This window comes from Lutjanus erythropterus, chromosome 8, assembly GCF_056507025.1.
Source record: "Lutjanus erythropterus isolate fLutEry1 chromosome 8, fLutEry1.hap2, whole genome shotgun sequence".
NCBI lineage: Eukaryota > Metazoa > Chordata > Actinopteri > Lutjaniformes > Lutjanidae > Lutjanus > Lutjanus erythropterus.
This window is the reverse complement of record NC_139324.1, coordinates 13,945,309-13,965,000: the sequence shown is the minus strand read 5'-3', so window position 1 is coordinate 13,965,000 and position 19,692 is coordinate 13,945,309. Positions and strand designations below refer to the sequence as shown.

General features: G+C 39.0%; 1 protein-coding gene across 1 annotated transcript in view; it reads left to right on the top strand.

Moving 5' to 3' along the window:
* The window catches only part of kalrna (kalirin RhoGEF kinase a), a 182,055-nt gene that overhangs the window by 122,115 nt on the left and 40,248 nt on the right, over window positions 1–19,692 (top strand). The window contains exons 39-40 of the mRNA XM_084724610.1: window positions 6,730–6,808; window positions 7,485–7,652. Of these exons, the coding sequence (XP_084580736.1) occupies window positions 6,730–6,808; window positions 7,485–7,652 (247 nt within the window). The remainder of the gene's footprint in view (window positions 1–6,729; window positions 6,809–7,484; window positions 7,653–19,692) is intronic.

The following is a 19,692-nucleotide window of genomic DNA, read 5'->3' as shown; positions in this document are numbered from 1 at the left end:
GAGTATGCACAGCTGCATATAAACAGGAATATTAGGGAATATACATTAATTTAGTGCCATGTAAACAGTCTAATAGCAATAATGCCCTTTTCGCAATAAGGGTAAAAAACTGAATCAGTGATGTAATATATAATTTAATAAACAGCAATAATTGAGCTTGTGAGTTTATCATTTACTGTATCCAGCGCTTTCATTCAAATCAGCGATCTGCAGTGTCTTTTTCTTGTGGATTAGGGATGTGTGCATGAGGGAAGAGGAACTCTGGTGATGAATAATGCCAACGTGGACTGTGACATGTTTCCCCCATCCTGGTCCTCGGAGCTCACTGCCCTGCATGTTTTAGACGTTTCCCTGCTCCAAAACTCCTGATTCAGATGATCAGCTCGTCACGAAGCCTCTGCCTGATAGCCTTGTAAAGACTCCTAGGGATACATTTACATTTGAAATAAACAGTAGCTATATTATTAGTATTTATCAGCTTATCACAGTTTCAGTGGTAGTTACTGATAATGAAGAGGCAGCTGTGCACACAGTACATTCAGGCAGATTCAAGAAAAGAAAATCTCCTGTGTCATTCATGAAGTTTCCTGATCCGAGCAGGATCCATTCATTCAGCTGCAGACGGAGGTGAAGCACATTTGTTCTGCTTAAGGCAGCCTTCCTCTGCTCAAACATATGACCGTCACAAGCTGGTGCGTGCATGCATGTGTGTTTTCAGTGCACAGACATGGGTCATATGACAGATAGCAGTAGAGCACAAGACACACCCTCGAAATACTCACACACAGACACAAACTGGTACTGGAAAAAGGATAGCGGTTGTTCTTTTGGTAGGTTTTGCCTGCTGGCTGAAAACCTCCTCACTTTCTCAGCGAGTTTGAATCAGAGTCTTGTTTGGATGGCTTTTGTTGTGGAAAAAGTTTAATGAGGCAAATAGCTGACTTATTTTTTTACATCCAAAGAGGGACATGTTGTCCTACAACTGAAGTTTACCACACTTTTTCATTTTCTATTGTGCAGTGTTGGGTAACATTAATTTTTGATTAATGAAGATTAACACTATTAAAAAGTAAGTTGTTAAATTACACGATTACTGTCATGAGAAAGTAATTTGTTACATTTCAGCATTACCTACTGAGAAAAGTAAGCTGTTAGAACAATGTAACTGACATGCACAAGATATCATAAAGTGTTTTCATTTTTTCTTACTCTAACAGTCTTACAGCAAACTGGGCAGAGCCATGTTACACAGCTTAAAAACTATAAAACACTGGCTTGTATAGTCTACTGTACATCATGGTTCAGCATGCAATTAATGAACCAGTTATCTTCTCAAAAACATCTCATACATACAAACTATAAAAGTGCACAGGCTTCTCAAATCACTTAAACTTACCCCACCAAATGTTCTGTGTAGTTTATTCTTACATAATGCAGAGGGTTTTTTATGTGTCAGATTCCTGGTTTCTCTGATGACACTTCCAGAGCTAAGAAGCCTCTTCACAGGCACATTGGATGGTATTGGAGTATTGTCTCAAAGAAAGATTTTATCATGAGGATTTTTTTCATTTCGAGACCCAACTTGAAATACTCTGGAGAAGTTGAACTGCAAAACTCATGTGTTGCTCGCATTACGTTGTAATGTGTTAACCCCAACACTAATATTAAAGCCTACTGTATATTTACAGTATTAAAAGACACATTAAAACACCCTACAAATGAAAATTTGAAAATTGCAAAACATAGCAAAAACCCCACTTAGTACTTAACAGATGTGAGAACATAAACAACCATCATTTTCTGTAGATATTGACTAAGTGTACTGTGGTTGAACTGTTTATGGAGCACACTCTTTTTGGTTTTATTGTCATACTAGTAATTAGCTTGGTAATGCTGATGTGGCAAACCAGCTCCCATTCCACACAGTTTAAAATTAATAAATGTTGTTATGCCGGAAGATTACTCATTGAGTCTTAGTAATATGCTTGATTTATTTAAGTGATTTGAACATCAGCTGAATGACTACATGGCCTCTTTGTGCTTCAAAACACATTTCCTGGCCTTGAGACCTTTCCTTCAGAAAATACAGATTGTTTGTGGATAGATTTCTGTAATGTATTTTATAATGATTTTTGTTTACAGAGCACCAGAATGGTGGTTCCTTCGACAGTTTTGATTTGCTAGAACACTGTTAACCTTTCCACTGAACTCGCATATTTACTACCTGCCTGAGAATTTGCTGTCAAACAATGATTTTAACAGATGCCAAAAGTTGATATGCACTAAATCTGGGCGAATCACCTCTTTGACACTTTTATAGTCCACCCACGTAGGTGTTTGACCTTGTTTGACTGATTAGACTTCTTCTCAGGACTGCTTAGAGAAGAGGAGATTCAGACCAAAAACAGCGCTGTGTAAAGACAGCAGGGCGCTGTGTTGGTGGAGGCATGTTGTTTAAGGTGCCAGTGAGATAATGAAATATGATCCAGTGCAGTTAATGACAGATTAATGAATTCAAAGGCTTATCAGACAATATAACACTGCAAAACCAGTTGTAACCAGGCCAGAACAGGATTTTTACTAATCATTGGCAACTATTTTGTGACCCAAATTCCAAAAAAGGTGGGACACTGTGTGAAATGTAAATAACAGAATGCAAACAGTTGAGATGAGAGCAACAGAAGACTGGGAATGTTCAAAATATTCAATGTATTCAATTGAATATAGGTGGAAAAATGTTTTGCAAGCCACTGCATTATGATTTTACACGTCCCACCTTTTTTGGAATTGGGGTTGTATCTTTTGCCATTTAAAGTGTAGAAATACAATGTTTATGTTACAAAGTAATCTACCAGGGATGTGCACTTGCGTGTCTTTGATTTGCCAACACAGTGCCGTGCCAGATTTCTGCATTGCTGTGCCAGTGGACTGGTTCCATTCAAATGAATGGAGTATGGAATAAATTGATGGCTTCTGTGGCAAGTAAACAAAATACCACATGTACTAATGGCTTTACATATAAAACAGACTAATAAAAACACATTTCACATAGCTTTTAGTGGCTGAAATCCAAGTGGAAAATGGTGCAGTCTGCCAACACTCAAAGACTGTGGAAAGATTAAAGATTACCACAGCATCTGGATTACCTGCTGCTGTTTGGTACCAGCTAGATTCAGTCGCAGACCTGCCGCCTCCTAAGCAGCCTGCATTATAGCACGTCCACACCCATGCCACTGTGTAAGCAGCACCAACCAAATGGAGCAAAACAAATTGTTAACAGTACATGGAGTTTTAAGGATGTCATAACTCCAAGCATCGCTCCACCTTCAACTTGAGTAGAGGTCTAATCAGCCGGAATAAGTGTAAACGCCTGCGTGGGGCTGCAGGGTCTTTTGATGCTGTCTGTGAGTGAGTGTGTGTGTGTGTGTGTGTGTGTGTGTGTATGTGTGTGTGTGTGTGGCCATCTGTCCAGGTATAAACTCACCTGCATCTTCATAGAAACAGGGGTCCTTGTTGCTAGGAGATCTTTAGCCTCGCAAAGAGTGCCTGCTTACACACGTACATACACACAAACACACATTACACACACACACAGACACACTCTGACATTTTCCAAGACAATGAGTGCAGAGCAGACAAGGCAGATAGAGAAGTAGAATATTTTCCCCACTTTTGTGGCATTATATATTTGATTGATTTGCTTCTAGTGTTCATTCGCTTAATCTGTTTGTTGCAGTTTATTCATAAATGTTGTTTAGAAGTCCTGACAGCAACTCTGACATCTATGTTAAATTCACATCTGCTAATACTAGTAGTTTTTGTCACAATCTGCAACTGCTGTTCTCTGGAATCAAAATACTAGTTCACTTAAATAGTTTTGCTGATGTACGTGCTGCCTGTAGATGAGCGAGAGGTCAGAAAGATCTCAGCTCTACAATATCAGCAGTAACAAAAAAAACACACAGGACAGATCCAGGTGCTGTGTTCGTATGTGTGACTTCACTCATTAAAAAACAGTCTGCAGTGAGTGTACACAGTCCTGCAGTCATCAGCTGACAGTGTGTTTCTACAGTACACAGCCCAGGTCAGTTTAGTACAGGAAGCTTTATCACTAAATCTGTTTGTTTTAGTGTTTTTTCTCTAAACGCACATTTCCCTCTATCTTCTCTTCCAATGGTACTTTATTTTTTTGTATGTGCTGTTGTTTCACTGTCTGTTTATTGAAGTATTCTGACTTCAGCTCAAGGTGGTTCAATGTAATATGAGTAAAGGTCAACACACCTCAGCAGTATGACATCTACTATATCACTGTCAGGTGTGTGTGTGTGTGTGTGTGTGTGAGAGAGAATGTCAAATTTACTCCTTTATGTAACAGCTTTCAGTGACAGGTTTATTAAGCTATAATGACAGTCCAGTGTACAGCATGGACCGTCAACACTTTATGACCAAACCTGTGGATTACATGTTCAGTTAGTTTCCTGTCGATCATTATTATATTATTATCATCTCTGATAATGTCAACAACTGCTGCTTAAGATCATATCTGTTAAATCATAGCAGAGACACATTTAAGTTAAATTGTATGAATAAATACATGAAACACAACACAAAATATCAAATATCGCCGTTAGAAAATGTCTTGATACTAAACTGTTACTATCTCCTATCTACCATTATGTTAAATAATTAATTATTTTATTTTCCTTTAATTTTATAAAAAGACTGCTACTGATGTCTGCATTGTTTTTGTTTTGCAGCTGTACATACATAATTCTAACAATCATGGACAAAGACAGTTCCAGTTATTTTGCACATGCTTAGGTCACTGCTGGATGCTTTTATTTTGTTTCATTTAAGAAGGAAAGCAGAAATACTTTAAGTTAAAGGAAAAACTAATTTTATACAAACAAAAAGAGCTTTACCTTGAGTTTTTGGTAAAGTCACATCCCGATCAAATTGAAAATCAAACTTACATATATTTTAGATGTTTAAAAGTTAAACAGCCTCTCTTTGGCTCCGGCCTTAACAACACTAAAGATACAGTAAGAAATTGTGGAGGAATTCTGGAAGATGTTTGATTGTTGAGTCTCATTCTCATGAATGTATGAAGGAAATCTGGATACACCATTGGAGAACAGCCTATGTTCATTCATATGAATTACTTATTATTACTTACACCTTACTGGCGCTCATCTGGTGCATGGTGTTTTTTCTTTCAACATAGATGAACCCAGCACATGGCCTATTTAAATACAAAAAACATTGCACTATTGTATGTATTAAACTGTTTGTCATGTTTGTTGTATGACAACTGGAATATATTTGTTATGCTAGTCTAGTGACAAAAAAGTTGAACTGAGACTGTAAATGTAGTGGTATAATTTTCTATCATCAAGTTCCCTTCATCCACTTATACCAAGTTCACTCCATCCAATGTAGTATAATTTTCAAGCGCCAGATTCACTCCATCCAAAGGCAACATTTCACTCTAAGGTAGATCATGATGTCCATCCAGAGGGATGATGAGGCAAAGGACTGGATCATGATGCCCATCCAGAAGGATAATGAGGCAAGGGACCTTGTAGGTACTTTCCCACGCCTAGTGTTTACCACACGGATTAAAAGTCAGTAAGTCAGTAAGAGCCAGACCAGCTGTTCTTTTACCATTTTTTAAAAAATATAAGATTGATGCATGCGAACCTAAGAGAAGCAGCAATTTGTTAGAAAACGAATGACATTATGATCCCATAAGGTAAAATTTACTACACAATTATGTTTGATTGTGAGCCAAAATGTTCAAAGTGGGAGGAGGCTCCTAGAACCTCCTAAACAGTATATAACAAGGTGTTTTGCACCTCTTTCTTCAGTCTAAACCTGGGTTTGACTCAAGCTTGTTGATTTTTCTACCTAGAGAGATCAATAAACTTTGTGTGGCAGAACTTTGTTGCTCCTCCAGTGATTTTTCCAGACTTTGCTTGATTCTTCTTTTTGATGGTTTTGAACTCTGAAAATATACAAGTGTTAACAGTGTTTTTTATTAAGGTTTTTAGGGTGTTGTGGCTCTAAGCCCAGACCTTACTGGCCTATTTTTCTGAGCTTTTTTGTCACGACATAAACACACACACTGGTCCTTTGCCCAAGGCTGAATGTTTGCTGAAGATTTTTTACACACTCTCACAGATTTTATGTATGTTCAGTCCAGCTCTTTCCCAGTTGTCTTCAGCGTTTGTTATGGAACCAAAGAGGAGTCAGATATACACGATGTCCACATGCTGCTAGTTCATCCTGTTCTTCCAAGAGAATTTAAATCAGCAACTGCAGCTGCTCCAATTTTTCTTTTTTAAATCTTAAAACTAAAGTTTTGTGCTCAAAGAGTTTTGTCACCTTTTAAACCTGTTCAGCACTCATTTTAAGTTCACCATTGTATCAAATGCAAGTTTAGTTAGGCACTTTTCTCTATAGGAATACTCTGTTTATTGTGTAAACACTGATGTCAGTCCTGTCTCGGGGCTGGATTAAGTTTGTCTTCCTCCATCAACATTTTTTGAGGCTGGAATGTAGATTAAGGATCTTAGAATTATTTTGTGCATTTCGCCTTTCACACACAAAAACTGGATGTAGTTTTCAAGAACATTGTTAAAAAAAGTTTTCAGTGTTATACTAGTTATGTTTTGTGATTTTAGAAGTCTTATTAAATGTGTCTTCTCTCTCTCTCTCTGTTTTCTGCAGCTCTCTGGTGGTTGTGAGTTGACAGTCGTCCTTCAGGACTTCACAGCAGGATGCAGCACAGAGATGTCTGTCAGCACTGGTGAGAGAAACCTGTTCACACTGTTTCAGTCCACATCTGCCTCTTTACTGTGTTCATTCATCACTTTGGCTTTAGTAGTTAAATTCAAAGATTTTAGGGAGTTTGGATTAATCTGCTTAATGTAAGTGAAGTGATTCAGTCTGGGTTTATGTGTTTTAGTTAGGTTGGGCTGAAAGGACATTAGCATATTTTAAGTCTGTAAAATTTCAAGAAAAAGATTTCCCTTTGAAACTACAAAAAATAACATTTATACATGGAACATTATCTCCTAAAATGAAATTCTTGTTACCACATTGTAAGGTTATTACAGTTAACTAAAACTAAACTAAAAACCAAAACTACAGTGAACAAAACATTTCAATTAATTGAATTAACAATAACTATACAATGGAAAATAAACAACCTAAAAATATTGTGTTATTACAAAAAATAACATACAATAAAATATACAGGAAATATATGTAGTTTTAGTCTTTGTCCATTTGGTCAGATTTGTTAACAATGCATGCGGTGCATTATGGTTATTCAGAACTGTAATGATCAAACCCACTCTGGAAAGTAACTGAAACTACACTCATTTTAAAGCAAAAATAATTAAAAATAAAAATAAAAACTAATGAAAAATAGAAAAAGTATTCAGCCACATGGTCAAACATCTCTTTGCTCTTCACTCCAGGCCAGACCGTGGAGCTGTTGGAGCGGCCGAGCGAGCGGCCCGGTTGGTGTCTTGTTCGAACCACTGACCGCAGCCCACCACAGGAGGGACTGGTTCCTAGCTCCACACTCTGCGTGTCCCACTCACGTTCCAGCGTGGAGATGGACTGCTTCTTCAGCTCCGGTAAAGGTAGGAAGAACAAACCTGGAGTCCAAATGAAGTTTTTGTGTCTAGGTTTTCAAGACATCCTGCCAACCAACAGAAACTATGCTGAGAACTCAGATGTTATGAATATTCCACACACATTTCAAAAGAAACTCTCTTTAAATCGGCACAGATTCACACATAAGGCACAGTTATGAATGAAATGAAACTTGAGGCTTGAATGAGCTACAGAATTTGACTTAAAGCAGCTTTATGTGACCCTGACTTACACTGAAAACAAAGACTTCCCAGTTCAGAGTGGCCAGACTGGGTGGCTTTCAATCATTATATAATTAAGGAAGCCCATCAGGACTAAGTCTAGCTGTGAAGTGTTTTCCAACATTTTTTTTTTAATTTTCAAAAATACATTCACTGAAGTAAAGTAATGCCTTCAGTGTTTTGTATTTTCATCCTTCATCTTTAATCAGACGCAAGTGGAGAACATTGATTTCCTTTAGGTAAACATTACTTCAGGTAATCTGATCTGTATTGACCTCTATTGGTGAGATGTGGACATTGCAATATAAATGAAACTTGTTATATCTAGCAAGCTTCACTCAAGATTTAAAGAAGATGATCTTTTAATCCATTTTACAGATGGATTTAATGGAAGGTGTGGATGTGCATGTTTCCTCCATCCTGGCCAGGATTTTGGACAAAACTTTGGAGATGTTACTGGAAAATAAAATGTTGTGGCTTTGTTGTTTTCTATTGTAGTGAAAAAAAAAACTCTAATTGTGTGGATTCTGGCTATTTTTCTCAAAGGCTATTGACTACATCTGAGTTTGATTTAAACCAGAACATATTTGGCATAAATTGCCAGCTGTTCGGGACTAATCAAGAAAATCTCAAAAGACACCCTCCCATTCTTTGTAACCATGGTTACCACTGTACAGAGAACTAGAACGTGATAAAGATGGAGGAAATGGCATGACATATGACGGTTGCTGTAGTAACTGCTTCACTGCTTCAGAGGTCTCAGACACACATACACAGATTTGAGTGTTGCCCCTTTTCTGTCCTGATGTGTAGCTGCTTCAAGGGACAGTGCACCCCAAAATCAAAAAATACACATTTCCCCTCCTACCTGTAGTGATATTTATCCATTTAGGTTTGGGTGTGAGTTGCTTGAGTTTTGAAGATGTCAGCCGAGATATGTCTGCCTTGTCTCTGATATAATGGGACTAAATAGCACTTGGCTTGTGCTGCTTAAAACAACAACAAAAAGTATATTTGAAAAACTCAACAGCTCATAACAGAAATCATGACGCAGTTACTCAAGAAAGTCAGACCTTGTTGTGAGCAGTTTCAAGCAGGAACACTTTCTTTCTGCAGTAGAAAGTACCAGAACTGCTTTTTTTATATTAGGAAGAAAGTAGTTCATATATGAAACTGCCATTGGTTCCATTATATGAGGGAGAAGACCGACATCTCTACAAGCCAATAGCTCAAAAACTCTTCAACTCGCACCAAAACTACTGAGATCGTTAAATAACGCTAGGATAGCACTAAACTGTCAGTTTAAACGCCTCCTTCCCTGCGCTTGCTCCAAGTGACATCTGAGCGCTGACTTACACACAGCATATTATGCTGATGAACCCATAAATTTAACACATGACATGAGTATGATGACTCACGTGTCATTCCTCCAATGTTACTTTTATCACGTTCTAAATTCCGAACTTTGAACACACATGAACTTCCTCCCACCCCCACACACAGGCTTTCCTGTGCGTAACGTACCATCCTTCAACCCAGTTTTAAGTTTTTGTCTTGCTACGGGTTATAAACATCATGGAAGAAGTTTGTGTGTTTGTGTGGGAGATTCCTCCTCCCTGTAGCCTCACAAACACATGCACAGTGTGAGGTCAGCTGATTTGCCTGCCGCTGTCATGGTGTGTTTTCTGCCCTTGCTAATGAAAAGGATGTTTTGTGTTTCTGTAGAGAGATGCAAATCAGGCAACTGTAGCAGCTACACATGGAAATAAACACACTCACATACACACAAGATATTTAGGAAATGTTTAGGGGACTTTGTTGTTTGACTGCAGTGTTGGTGGGTACAGTGTCATGTGAGACTTCTCTAACTTATCAAAAAAGGCTGATTTAGTCATCAGCCTATTAATAAAGGCTGAATAACAGTTAACGGTAGCTTAGTTTAGAGCATCAGTCATTAACATGATTATAATGACGGGGGAAACAACTAATAAAAATGATCCAAATTGAATTTTTAGTGAAATAAAGAACATTACAATGCATCAGCAAACTCCTGTTTGTTTATTTTGCCTTCGTAGATCATACTCATTCAGCCTTGTTTCACACCATATTTTGGTATGAAGCCTTTATAAGGAAGTCAAACAAGTCTACAAAAGGTTCTTATGAAGTGGTGTTACACTAATAGCATTCTTAACTGAAGCAGGTCTTATTTTGGTAAATCGAATGCATTTATGTCGCTTTCTAGGCTACTGACAGCTCTAAGTGCTTCACAACACAAATCAGCAATCACCCATTCTCTCTCACACACACACACACACACACACACACACACACACACACACACACACACACACACACACACACACACACACACACACACACACACACATTCATACAATGATGACAGAGGCTGACATGCAAAGTGCTGACCTGCCCATCAGGAGTGACACAGCATTTTCAATCCAGAGCACCTGCTTGACCTTTAACTTGAACTTAACCATGACCAAAACCACTTCAATTATCTTTATTCCGCATGACAATAACTTACCCTAAACTAAACCAACCTGTTGTCACAATAAAGTTGTTACAAGCAGCTGCCTCCAGTCATATGTATTTAAGTCTCATATATGTCTATATGTTGCTGCTGTCTCAAACACAGCCATTTCTTGATTTTATTTATTTATTTTGTGAAATCATACCGTTGTATTATTCCACCAGTGATGTATATTAACCAGTTCAGTGTTTTGTTGCACACATTTCATTTATCTGCTCTTTATGTAGAGGTTTGTCACATTGAGCGAACATGTCAAAGTCACACAAAGACCCATTTCATTATATCAAATATGCAAAAAGAGTAACACTTGCTGAACAAATACTACTTGATTTCAGTACAGACTTCTCCAGTAACATGTGAACGCCTTATATTTGCTGTGGCTTAAAACCATCATTGTTTGACGATGCATATGAACGCAGAATTAGGCAGCTTACTCAACAGTGAAGCGACTAGAGGCTGATGGGTATTTAATTACATGCACTCCATTTGTTAATGAACGAGTCAAACTGTTAATTAACCCTAAAGAGTCATTGCTAATTAACTGGACTGGATAGAAACTTCTGCTGAATTCTTTCCAGCTTTTGCCTCTTCCCTCTGTCTGCCCCGTGTGTTTGTGGGTGTGAGTGTGTGGTGTGTGTGTGTGTGTGTGTGTGGGTCTCGGGTCTTGTGACTGCTCTGTAAAGTAGGTCTCCTTGTCCTCTATGAAAGACTGTGAAGACACTAAAGCTCTAAAGTTAAATGAACTGAAAATGAGTCACGGTGGAGTTTTGAAGTCACTAAAACAGATGGAGCGAAGAGCTGTAACTCTTCTGTCAAGACTTTGATCACTGCAGTGATAATAGTTTATAGCTGTGACTAAGCGCTACCAGTTGTCTTGGTTCTTGCCTTCTTGCTTCTGTTCTACGTCAACCAAGTTTGTCATTTTTTATGATGAGATTGTAGCTAAAAGAAAAAGATCAGAGAAACATTAACTGCCGTGTCGTCATAGCTGCAGTAGTTGAGCGCTAAACTGTATTTCTTGCTGTAGAACATCAGTAGACGCACACTCTGTTTAAAATGGGACACTGCAGAGAAACAGAGCTGCTGGAAAGCACTTTATCTAGGCTAAGTGCATGTTTGTTGTCTTACCTACTGCTGCATCAAGGTACACATGCACACAAATGCTGAGCATTGGCCTGATTGTCATTTTTTAGTGAGAGGAGCATGTCAGGTCCAAGTCTAGCATATGATGTGTGAGTGGCCCAAACACTGAACTTAAATGAGACAACAAAGGGCTAATTGCATAAGTCCAGTGAGCTTTAAAGAGAAACCTCTTTGTTATTCAATTTAAAGACTCTCTTGAATTTAATGCTGTGACATGAGGTTAAATACAGAGAGATGTTAAATGTTTATCAAAGGAAATTATAAACTTTAATGAGCTATAACAGTGTGCCAGAGGCTCATCAGTATAAAGTTGTAGAGGAGATTCGTCTCATGTTGGTCTGTGTGCGAAAAAGTGTTTTCATTCATTTTCATCCCCTCGTGGCACAGGACAGAAGAGTAAGAAAACCATAATCATCAGACCATCTTTGTAAATTTTTTATGCCAATGGCCTGTTCTTCTGTAGTGGCTGTGGGGGTAGAACTCAGCTCAACAACAAGCAAACCCCTGCCAGGAAAAGAAAGTACGCCAAGTATCAATTCATTCGAAAATCAATGCAGTGTTTCCTCTACCGTAGCCTTTGGGAGGTGGCTTGGACGGCCGCATTTCTTTCCTTTCCTCTGGGGCAGACATGGAGTGGAGCAAAGAAAGAGAGACAGATGAAGTAGATGGCAATATTTGTGTGTGTGTAAATGGCTAAAGGTGCAAAAAGTAAGCACTTTCTAGGGTAGGAAAAGTGCTAAGGTGCTGAAAGTGCTGCTCATTCACCATTTACGATTCCTGAAAAATGCCAGCAGAAACAAGGTGTGAACACAAAACGAACATATCACCTTTTAAATCGATATTACAAACTTCTCAGTAACAGCATTAGCAATCTTTTGGAGACATTTTTCTGTCCACAAGACTAAAACAGTGTACAATTATCACTCTCTTTCAGCTCTGTTTTTGATCTCCACCAACTTATGAGGGAAATATCTGGTTCTTTAGCTCTACAAGTTTGTCAGTACAAGTGACCCCTTTCACATTCAAGTAGTCATGTTATCCATTATGAATATAAAATATTAACTATAGACACCTTGTTTGAATCAATTAGACCAATGTTTGAAATAGTAATTAAATTGATCCTTTGCTAAGCCCCACCTTCCTTAGTTACTGTTGCTACATCTGTCAAGCTTTCCATTCTCAAACTGCACATATGTAGTTTACAGTGATAACAGTGGGAGGTTAAACACCAAAATTGTGTGTAATTTTTGAAAAGCTGGGTTCGATAGCTAGCTTCGATTCTAGGTGACTGGATTTTTTCCAGCTAAAATGATGGCTCTTGCCAGCAGATTTCAGAAGTGTAGTTAAGGCTAATGTTTAAACTCATTTTATTGGCTGAGAAGTCCATCTACAGCTGACTTTGCAATATTTCCATCTGACACATTTTCAAACAAGAACACTGTTTGGCTGGAGGTAACGTGACTGCAGGTAGTAGGCTAGTTAGACAGACATGCTAACGTTTGCAGCTTATGCAGATAAAGACGAAGTTTAATCCATTCCTCATGAATGTGCTCTTGTGGTTTAGGTTTTTTGAAAGACCACAAAAAGACACCGCCCTCCAAACTCATAAGACACTGAGTATGGCTCTTCTTAGAGCACCATGCACAGTGCTTCAACATGTGGAGAAACACAAAGCTGAACAGGCCTGCGGTGCCTAGTTACAGTTGCTAATCTATGGTTGGACAGTTGCTGTTTAGAGGAGGGGCTTCTTGAATGGTCACTTGTCAAAAAAAGTAAAAAATCCATTCATTCATGTAATGTTATTGTCATCACTGTTATCCAGCAGTGTCACTACTTGTTCCTCAATTGTTATGTGAGCACTGCAGCTCTACCAACACTGTTTCTACCATATTTGAACAGAGCTATTATAGCGCATTTACATAACAGGGACATATGCTACCAAATGCCAAGAAGCCATTACTTCAACAGATAGAGGAAGCCGGCAAAATTACAAAGTCGATTTCTGGAAAGGGCTTAAGAAACACATTCGCCCTCTTACTTCTCTCTCTGACCCACACACAAAACCAGGCACAGTGCTGGAACTTGAGTCCCTGCTCTCCACAATGGGAGAGTTGCCCTCCACAATAATTAACACTGACTTCTGTTCCAGGGAACTGAAGTGTGTATGGGAGGGAGGGAGGGAGGGAGGGAGGGAGAGCGACTCAACAACTATGTCGGAGAACGAAAGAAGTGTGTGTGCATGTATGTGTGTGTAGGCTCCTCCTCCATCTCCTCCTCCCACCTCATTTGCTCTATCCCTTTCTCTCTCTATGGTGAATCTCAGCAGTGTGGACTTGAGGCTCTCGCTGTACAGACACTCTCTCCCACTCAGTCCAGTAAACAAGTTACCGAGTCGAGTCAGACAGTTAGGGAGAGGTGTGTCTATGAGTGTGTGTGTATGAGAGAGAGAGAGAGAGAGAGAGAGAGTGGACAGGTGTAGGATGTGTGAGTGAGTGAGGATGAAGCGAGGCCGGCGTTGCTGTGGATGGATCCTCACCCGCTGCTGCTGCTGCTGCTACAACGGCACAGGTGGGTCGAGATGTAGAGGCACGAGACGGAGTGTTTGTGTGTGTGTGTGAGGTGCACAGTGTGAAGGCAGGTGTTTATGAGTGTGTGTTTGTGTGTGTTGCACGCTTGTCAAGTTAGGAAGTTATTATTGTGTGTGCGTCCTGAGGATTGAAGCAGAGAACAGGTTTCAAAGGGCTCCCAGTATTCACCACACAACTTAGCTGCTGTGTGTGTGTGTGTGTGTGTGTGTGTGTGTGTGTGTGTGTGTGTGTGTGTGTGTGTGTGTGTGTGTGTGTGTGTGTGAGAGACAGTGACTGAATGAAGGAGGGGCAGACAAACCAAGAAACAGACAGACAGAGAGAGGAATTCCTGTTCTTTTCGATTATTATTTTTAAATTATTGTTATGGCGCCACTGGAAACTAATTTGAATTGAAAATGAATTGTGCAACAGGAAGTCATGTCAGACAGTGAGATAGGGATGACAAGTGAGACAGATACTTGAAGAAGAAGAAGACGACAGTTTCTGTCTTTGTCACTATGGAGAATCAGATGTTGTATTGAGCAATCTGTTTTCCTGCAGTTCACTCAGCCGCTGCACAGGGCGTGTGTGTACGTGTGTGTGTGTGTGTGTGTGTGTGTGTGTGTGTGTGTGTGTGTTTTTGAGTGTGTTTGTTTTGGGTGTGTAGCAGGTTGTGACAGAGCCTCCGGCCAGCATCAAAAGATTTTCACTGACTGCACTGCAATCCTCGTAGTAATAATTTTTTTTAGTTTCCTAATCACTGTCAGTCCACACACACAGGCAGTTGGTTTCTGCTGAGTTTCATTCAGAGCTGTTTGGCTGGTTCATGACTGGCTCTCTGTTTGAACCTGTTTGTCACCAGGTCACATTCAGAAATCTGATGTCATGACTGTAGACTGTAAAAATGAGGAAATCCCATACTACTACTCCTCTGATGTTTTTATGAAGGAGCTGAACATGTTTTATTCAGACAGGATTTTGGCTAACGTGTCTAACTTGCTCCATTTTATTTATTGCTTTAATTGTTTTTTCCTCGTCACTTTTTGGTATTTTATCGTGTTTGTGAGTTGTTTGTTGTTGCTGTGTATTTCAACTTCTTTGTTAGTTTTTATATTATTTTTATTAGTTTACTTTTTATCCGTGGAAGGAGCTATACCAATAAACTTTACTTAAGTACAGTTCTACAGGAATTAATCTGTTGTTTCTGTCTAATAGGGGTGTCATGATTTGATTTGACTATCAATTTTAAGGTCATGATGGCTATGCCATTGTTAGACTGTCAAGTTGATTTGTAAAGACCAACAGATCATTGGTTTTATGCCCTGACAACTGTCATTTACAGTTTCAGATTCCTCTTTAAAAAGATAGTCTGCGTGATAAAAGGGTAAAGTAATCATGAAGGACAACTTAACAATGGCGTTATACGTTCATACAGAGTACAATTACAGAGTTAGGTTCAGTCTGTGCATTTAACCAGTCCTACTACCAGGAGTACTGGACAACCAGTGCACAGCACCAACTTCACATGTATGCCAGTGTGTGGTCAGAGGTTCTGACAAGAGAACTGATCTAATGAACATGTCTTTGATGATATGCTATCGAATATAATATAATGACTGGTGAGCTACTCTGTGTCGTCTTTGTGGGTTTTTGGTTCGGACATGCACCACATGTCGCAAATAGGTGGGGTTGGATACAGATAGTGGGAGAACAGCTGATTCTGCCTTTGATCTCAATTATTGAAATCAAAAGCTCATTTTGACTGATTTTTTTTTAATGCAATATTGGAATTTTTGACACTCCTACTGTCTAATGAATGAAGAAAATCTAGTCTGGTAACCTTAGCTTTAACAGACTTTGTCTGACATGACAAGAAGGTTTCTTTAGTTAAAACAAATTCATAGAGAGGTCTGTATTAGGTTAAGGTACAAGTGCTTTTCAGGGATTATTATAATTCTTTCTAGAGATGACTGCATTGGTTGTTTGTTTGTTTTTCTTTCTTAATGAGCAAATCTCTTGGAGTCAGGTGAATGACATCCCTCTCCACATAGAAAAGATGCACTTATAAATCAGTCAGAAACCGGAATCAGCCGGATTTCAGCTTAATTGTCCATGACCACTGACCAGCCAGACAATGTCAGATATATCTGATTCTGAGCTGGTCAGATTCACATGCATGCACCCCACGATGGTTCCCGTGTGCACAGCAACACGGACTAGTCAAAGCCACATCCACACTCATGCTAACATGTTGTAAGGGAAGTGATAGACTTTGAGAGCAGGATAAAGAAAAGAGCTGAGGGGGAAGAAGAGAGGGAGAAACCGAGGAGAGGGAAACAAAATGAGTGAGAAGACAGGAGGAGAAGACAGGGGAGAAAAATGGTTGGAAAAGGGAAAAGGTGGAGAAGGAGAAAGAAAAGAGGATAATGCCTGGCAATAACCTGGAGCACCTTTTGGAAGAAATGTAAAAGTTATTTAATAACTTGCACAGTATGCTTGTGGTGTAGTTGATTGTGGTTTTACACTTTCATGCTGCACCAGAATCGACCTCCAGGGACAATTAAGATTTATTGAATTGAAACAATGCATCTCAAGCAGATAGTAGAACTAATAGAGTTCGTCATTAAGTTGTTGGAAAGAGTCTGATGTCAATACAGAGATCGATCACAAAGAATTTATACAATTTGTTTTTGTCACTGGGGTCATTTCAAAAGGCTCTAACAAGCAGCATATTTGGTCACTGAGGGTTGAGGACTTGTGTAAATCTTTAGAAAAATGGCACATACCTGAATTGATATGACAGTCACTTTGTGCCCAAGGCTCAAGTTAGTTCAATAAGTAACAGAAATCTGTCAAGTAACATAGTCATATTTCTACTTCTAGTAATGATATTACAATCAGTACATTTTCTCATTTAATATAAAGCCATTAATAGGTAAAATTTACAGATTCATCATTTATCCCCATCAGCCTGCTGCGTCTCCATCAATGAGGAACCAAGGGAATTGTTAGTGAGGAAGTGTATCAGGTTTGTCAGGTGTATGTGGAGTTTATATAGGTTCAACAGTAATGCAGACATTCTTTTGGTTCATGTTGCCTGGGGTCATTTGCTGAAAATTTAAAGAATTAATTCAATGCTGTTTGCCTGAACTTTAGAGAAATGGTAGAGAAATCACAACTGACTTTAGTGGAAAACGAGTTCAGATCTGAATCCATACGGTTTAAAATATATCGCATTCTGTTAAAAAAACTGACAGTGCCGTTCAATTCGGTGAAGAGAGCTTACATTATTGCTCTCACTTCAGACCACCAAATCAACTGCCAACTGTCAACCAATCAATGCACTGAAAGAGGCTGAATTGTTGAAGTGGTTTTATTGTTGACCAGCACTCTGTCCTGACTTCTGTTTGAACAGCACTGACTGTTGTGGTGTTTTGGCTCAGCCAATCGCTGTAAACCATCTTGAGGATAAGGACTACGGTTATCCATGGACTGTACCTTTAAGAGCACATATATGTGTAGGTTAGCATGCAGCTATGCTTGGCTAAAGGTTAACTCAGCTCTGTGTGTGGACAGACAGTGGACTTTGGATGCACAGCCACTGAGCCTCATGTTTGCAATTGCACACATTTTGCACAGTGGCAACATTTTGATATTCTCATATGCCCCTGTGCTTTCAGTTGTGTGTTGCCCAAAATGTCAGAGCAATAACTAAATGTTAAACAACTAGCGCAAAGGTTACATCAGCTGGTTGGACTTGTTTCTATGATGTGTCCATTACAACATGCATGTACGTATATGAACTGTGTAAGCAGTTCCACAATGTATATACTGGTTGAGGACTCTGAAGACTCAGGCCTTGTCCACATATATACAGATATTTCTCAAAACAAACATTTTCCTCTATGTTTTGGTCTCTTCCTTTGGGAGATTTTTAAAAATCACCTTCTAAGGTGCAGATTTCTCAAAACTGATTTGATATCTGCTGGATATTGTAAGACTGAGTGTTTGTGTATTGAGCATGTGCCTGAAACCACAACAACAATGGTGGACTACCAGTTGTTTATGTTTGGTTAGCAATGCTAGGTTTTGTGCCAGAGAAGTGTCAGATCACTAAAAAATAAATAATTCTCTCCTAGTGTTTGTGTTTTTAAATGACTTCCGGCAAAGTAAAATAAGCTCAAGGTAAACTTAAATGCCACATCCTGGCTCAACATGCTTGTTCGGGTGTTTAATCATTTTTGTGTTCTCCTGTGTATGGAGATATTTTGTAAAACAAAGGTCATCTGGAAAGGATTGTATTTTTCTAAACAGAAGGGAAAATAACTGTTTTAAAAAAAATATCTGTGTACGTGTAGACAAGGCATTCAAGCTGCTTTCAGTCTCTGTGGTATGAGAACGGGGGAGAGCCATTTGTTGTTTATATTGCATGGGTTTCCTACACACAGAGACAGAAGCACTTCCTCACTCACTCACACACTGACGAAGTGATTAACTGTTGAGTAGAGCGATCTTAAGACACATCCATTACCCATTAAAACTGAAGATGGACAGGAAACTACCCTGACCCTGAGGCAAACACAGATGCGTGCAGAGTTAATGGACAGAGACATAGCTAAATCTTCGCTCCATTGCTTCTTCAGCTGTGATTCAGTGTGTTTGGTCTCGTCTGACCTGCAGCTCGGTTTTAAATCAGAGGCAAGACTTCTCACTCAATCAGGATGTCACCAGTCAGAGGACTGGCTGTGTTAGCAGCATTGGAGTAAAAGGATTGTTTTGATTTGTCCAACAAAAACCTCAATTTTTAATTTCCTTTAGAAGAGTTGCTTTTATTTTTGTTAAAGGCTTGAATACATGTTCATAAAATAACATGGGTCCAGATGAGTAGATGACTGTGAATATTGATGGTACAAAACCTGCTGAACCAGCAGACAACAAAAAATTGCCCCAACATACAGGCACAAGTATGGTTAAGTGCTTTTTAGCCTTTTCTTGATGACTAAATAGCTTTAACTACAACATTTGTAAAAAGTTTTTTTTGTTGCACTACATTACCATGTAACAACTTTCAGTTCCAGTTGAGTTGTTTCCAGGAGTATTTTCCGTAATGTCACCAACTTCCTAGGAAGAGGAGTGTTTTCTAGCCTATTGACACAAAGTATCTTTCCTTACCAAAAGTACAGAGTTGAGGAGAACTCTGGAGGAGAAGGCGGCTTGACTCTTTCATAAGACATTCATGTCAGAGAACCACTCTGTTTGGTATCTGAATTCGAACATCATTAAAAGAGCAATCCAACATTTCACAAATGCACATTTTAAAATGGTACGGTCAGACAGTCCAGTAACAGTCATGAAGCCCGCTGTCAAGATGTGAAAATGTAGTGGCTGTGAACTGTCAGACCAACGTTTGTGGGTTTTTGTTTTTTTTCTTTTTGAAAAGCTCATCTTTGCATAACAAGCTCTACTGTCTTCCAAATACTTTTTTGCATTTAATACAAAATAGTTTTTAGATATGAGTGTCATTAAAGACCTGATTATGAAGGGA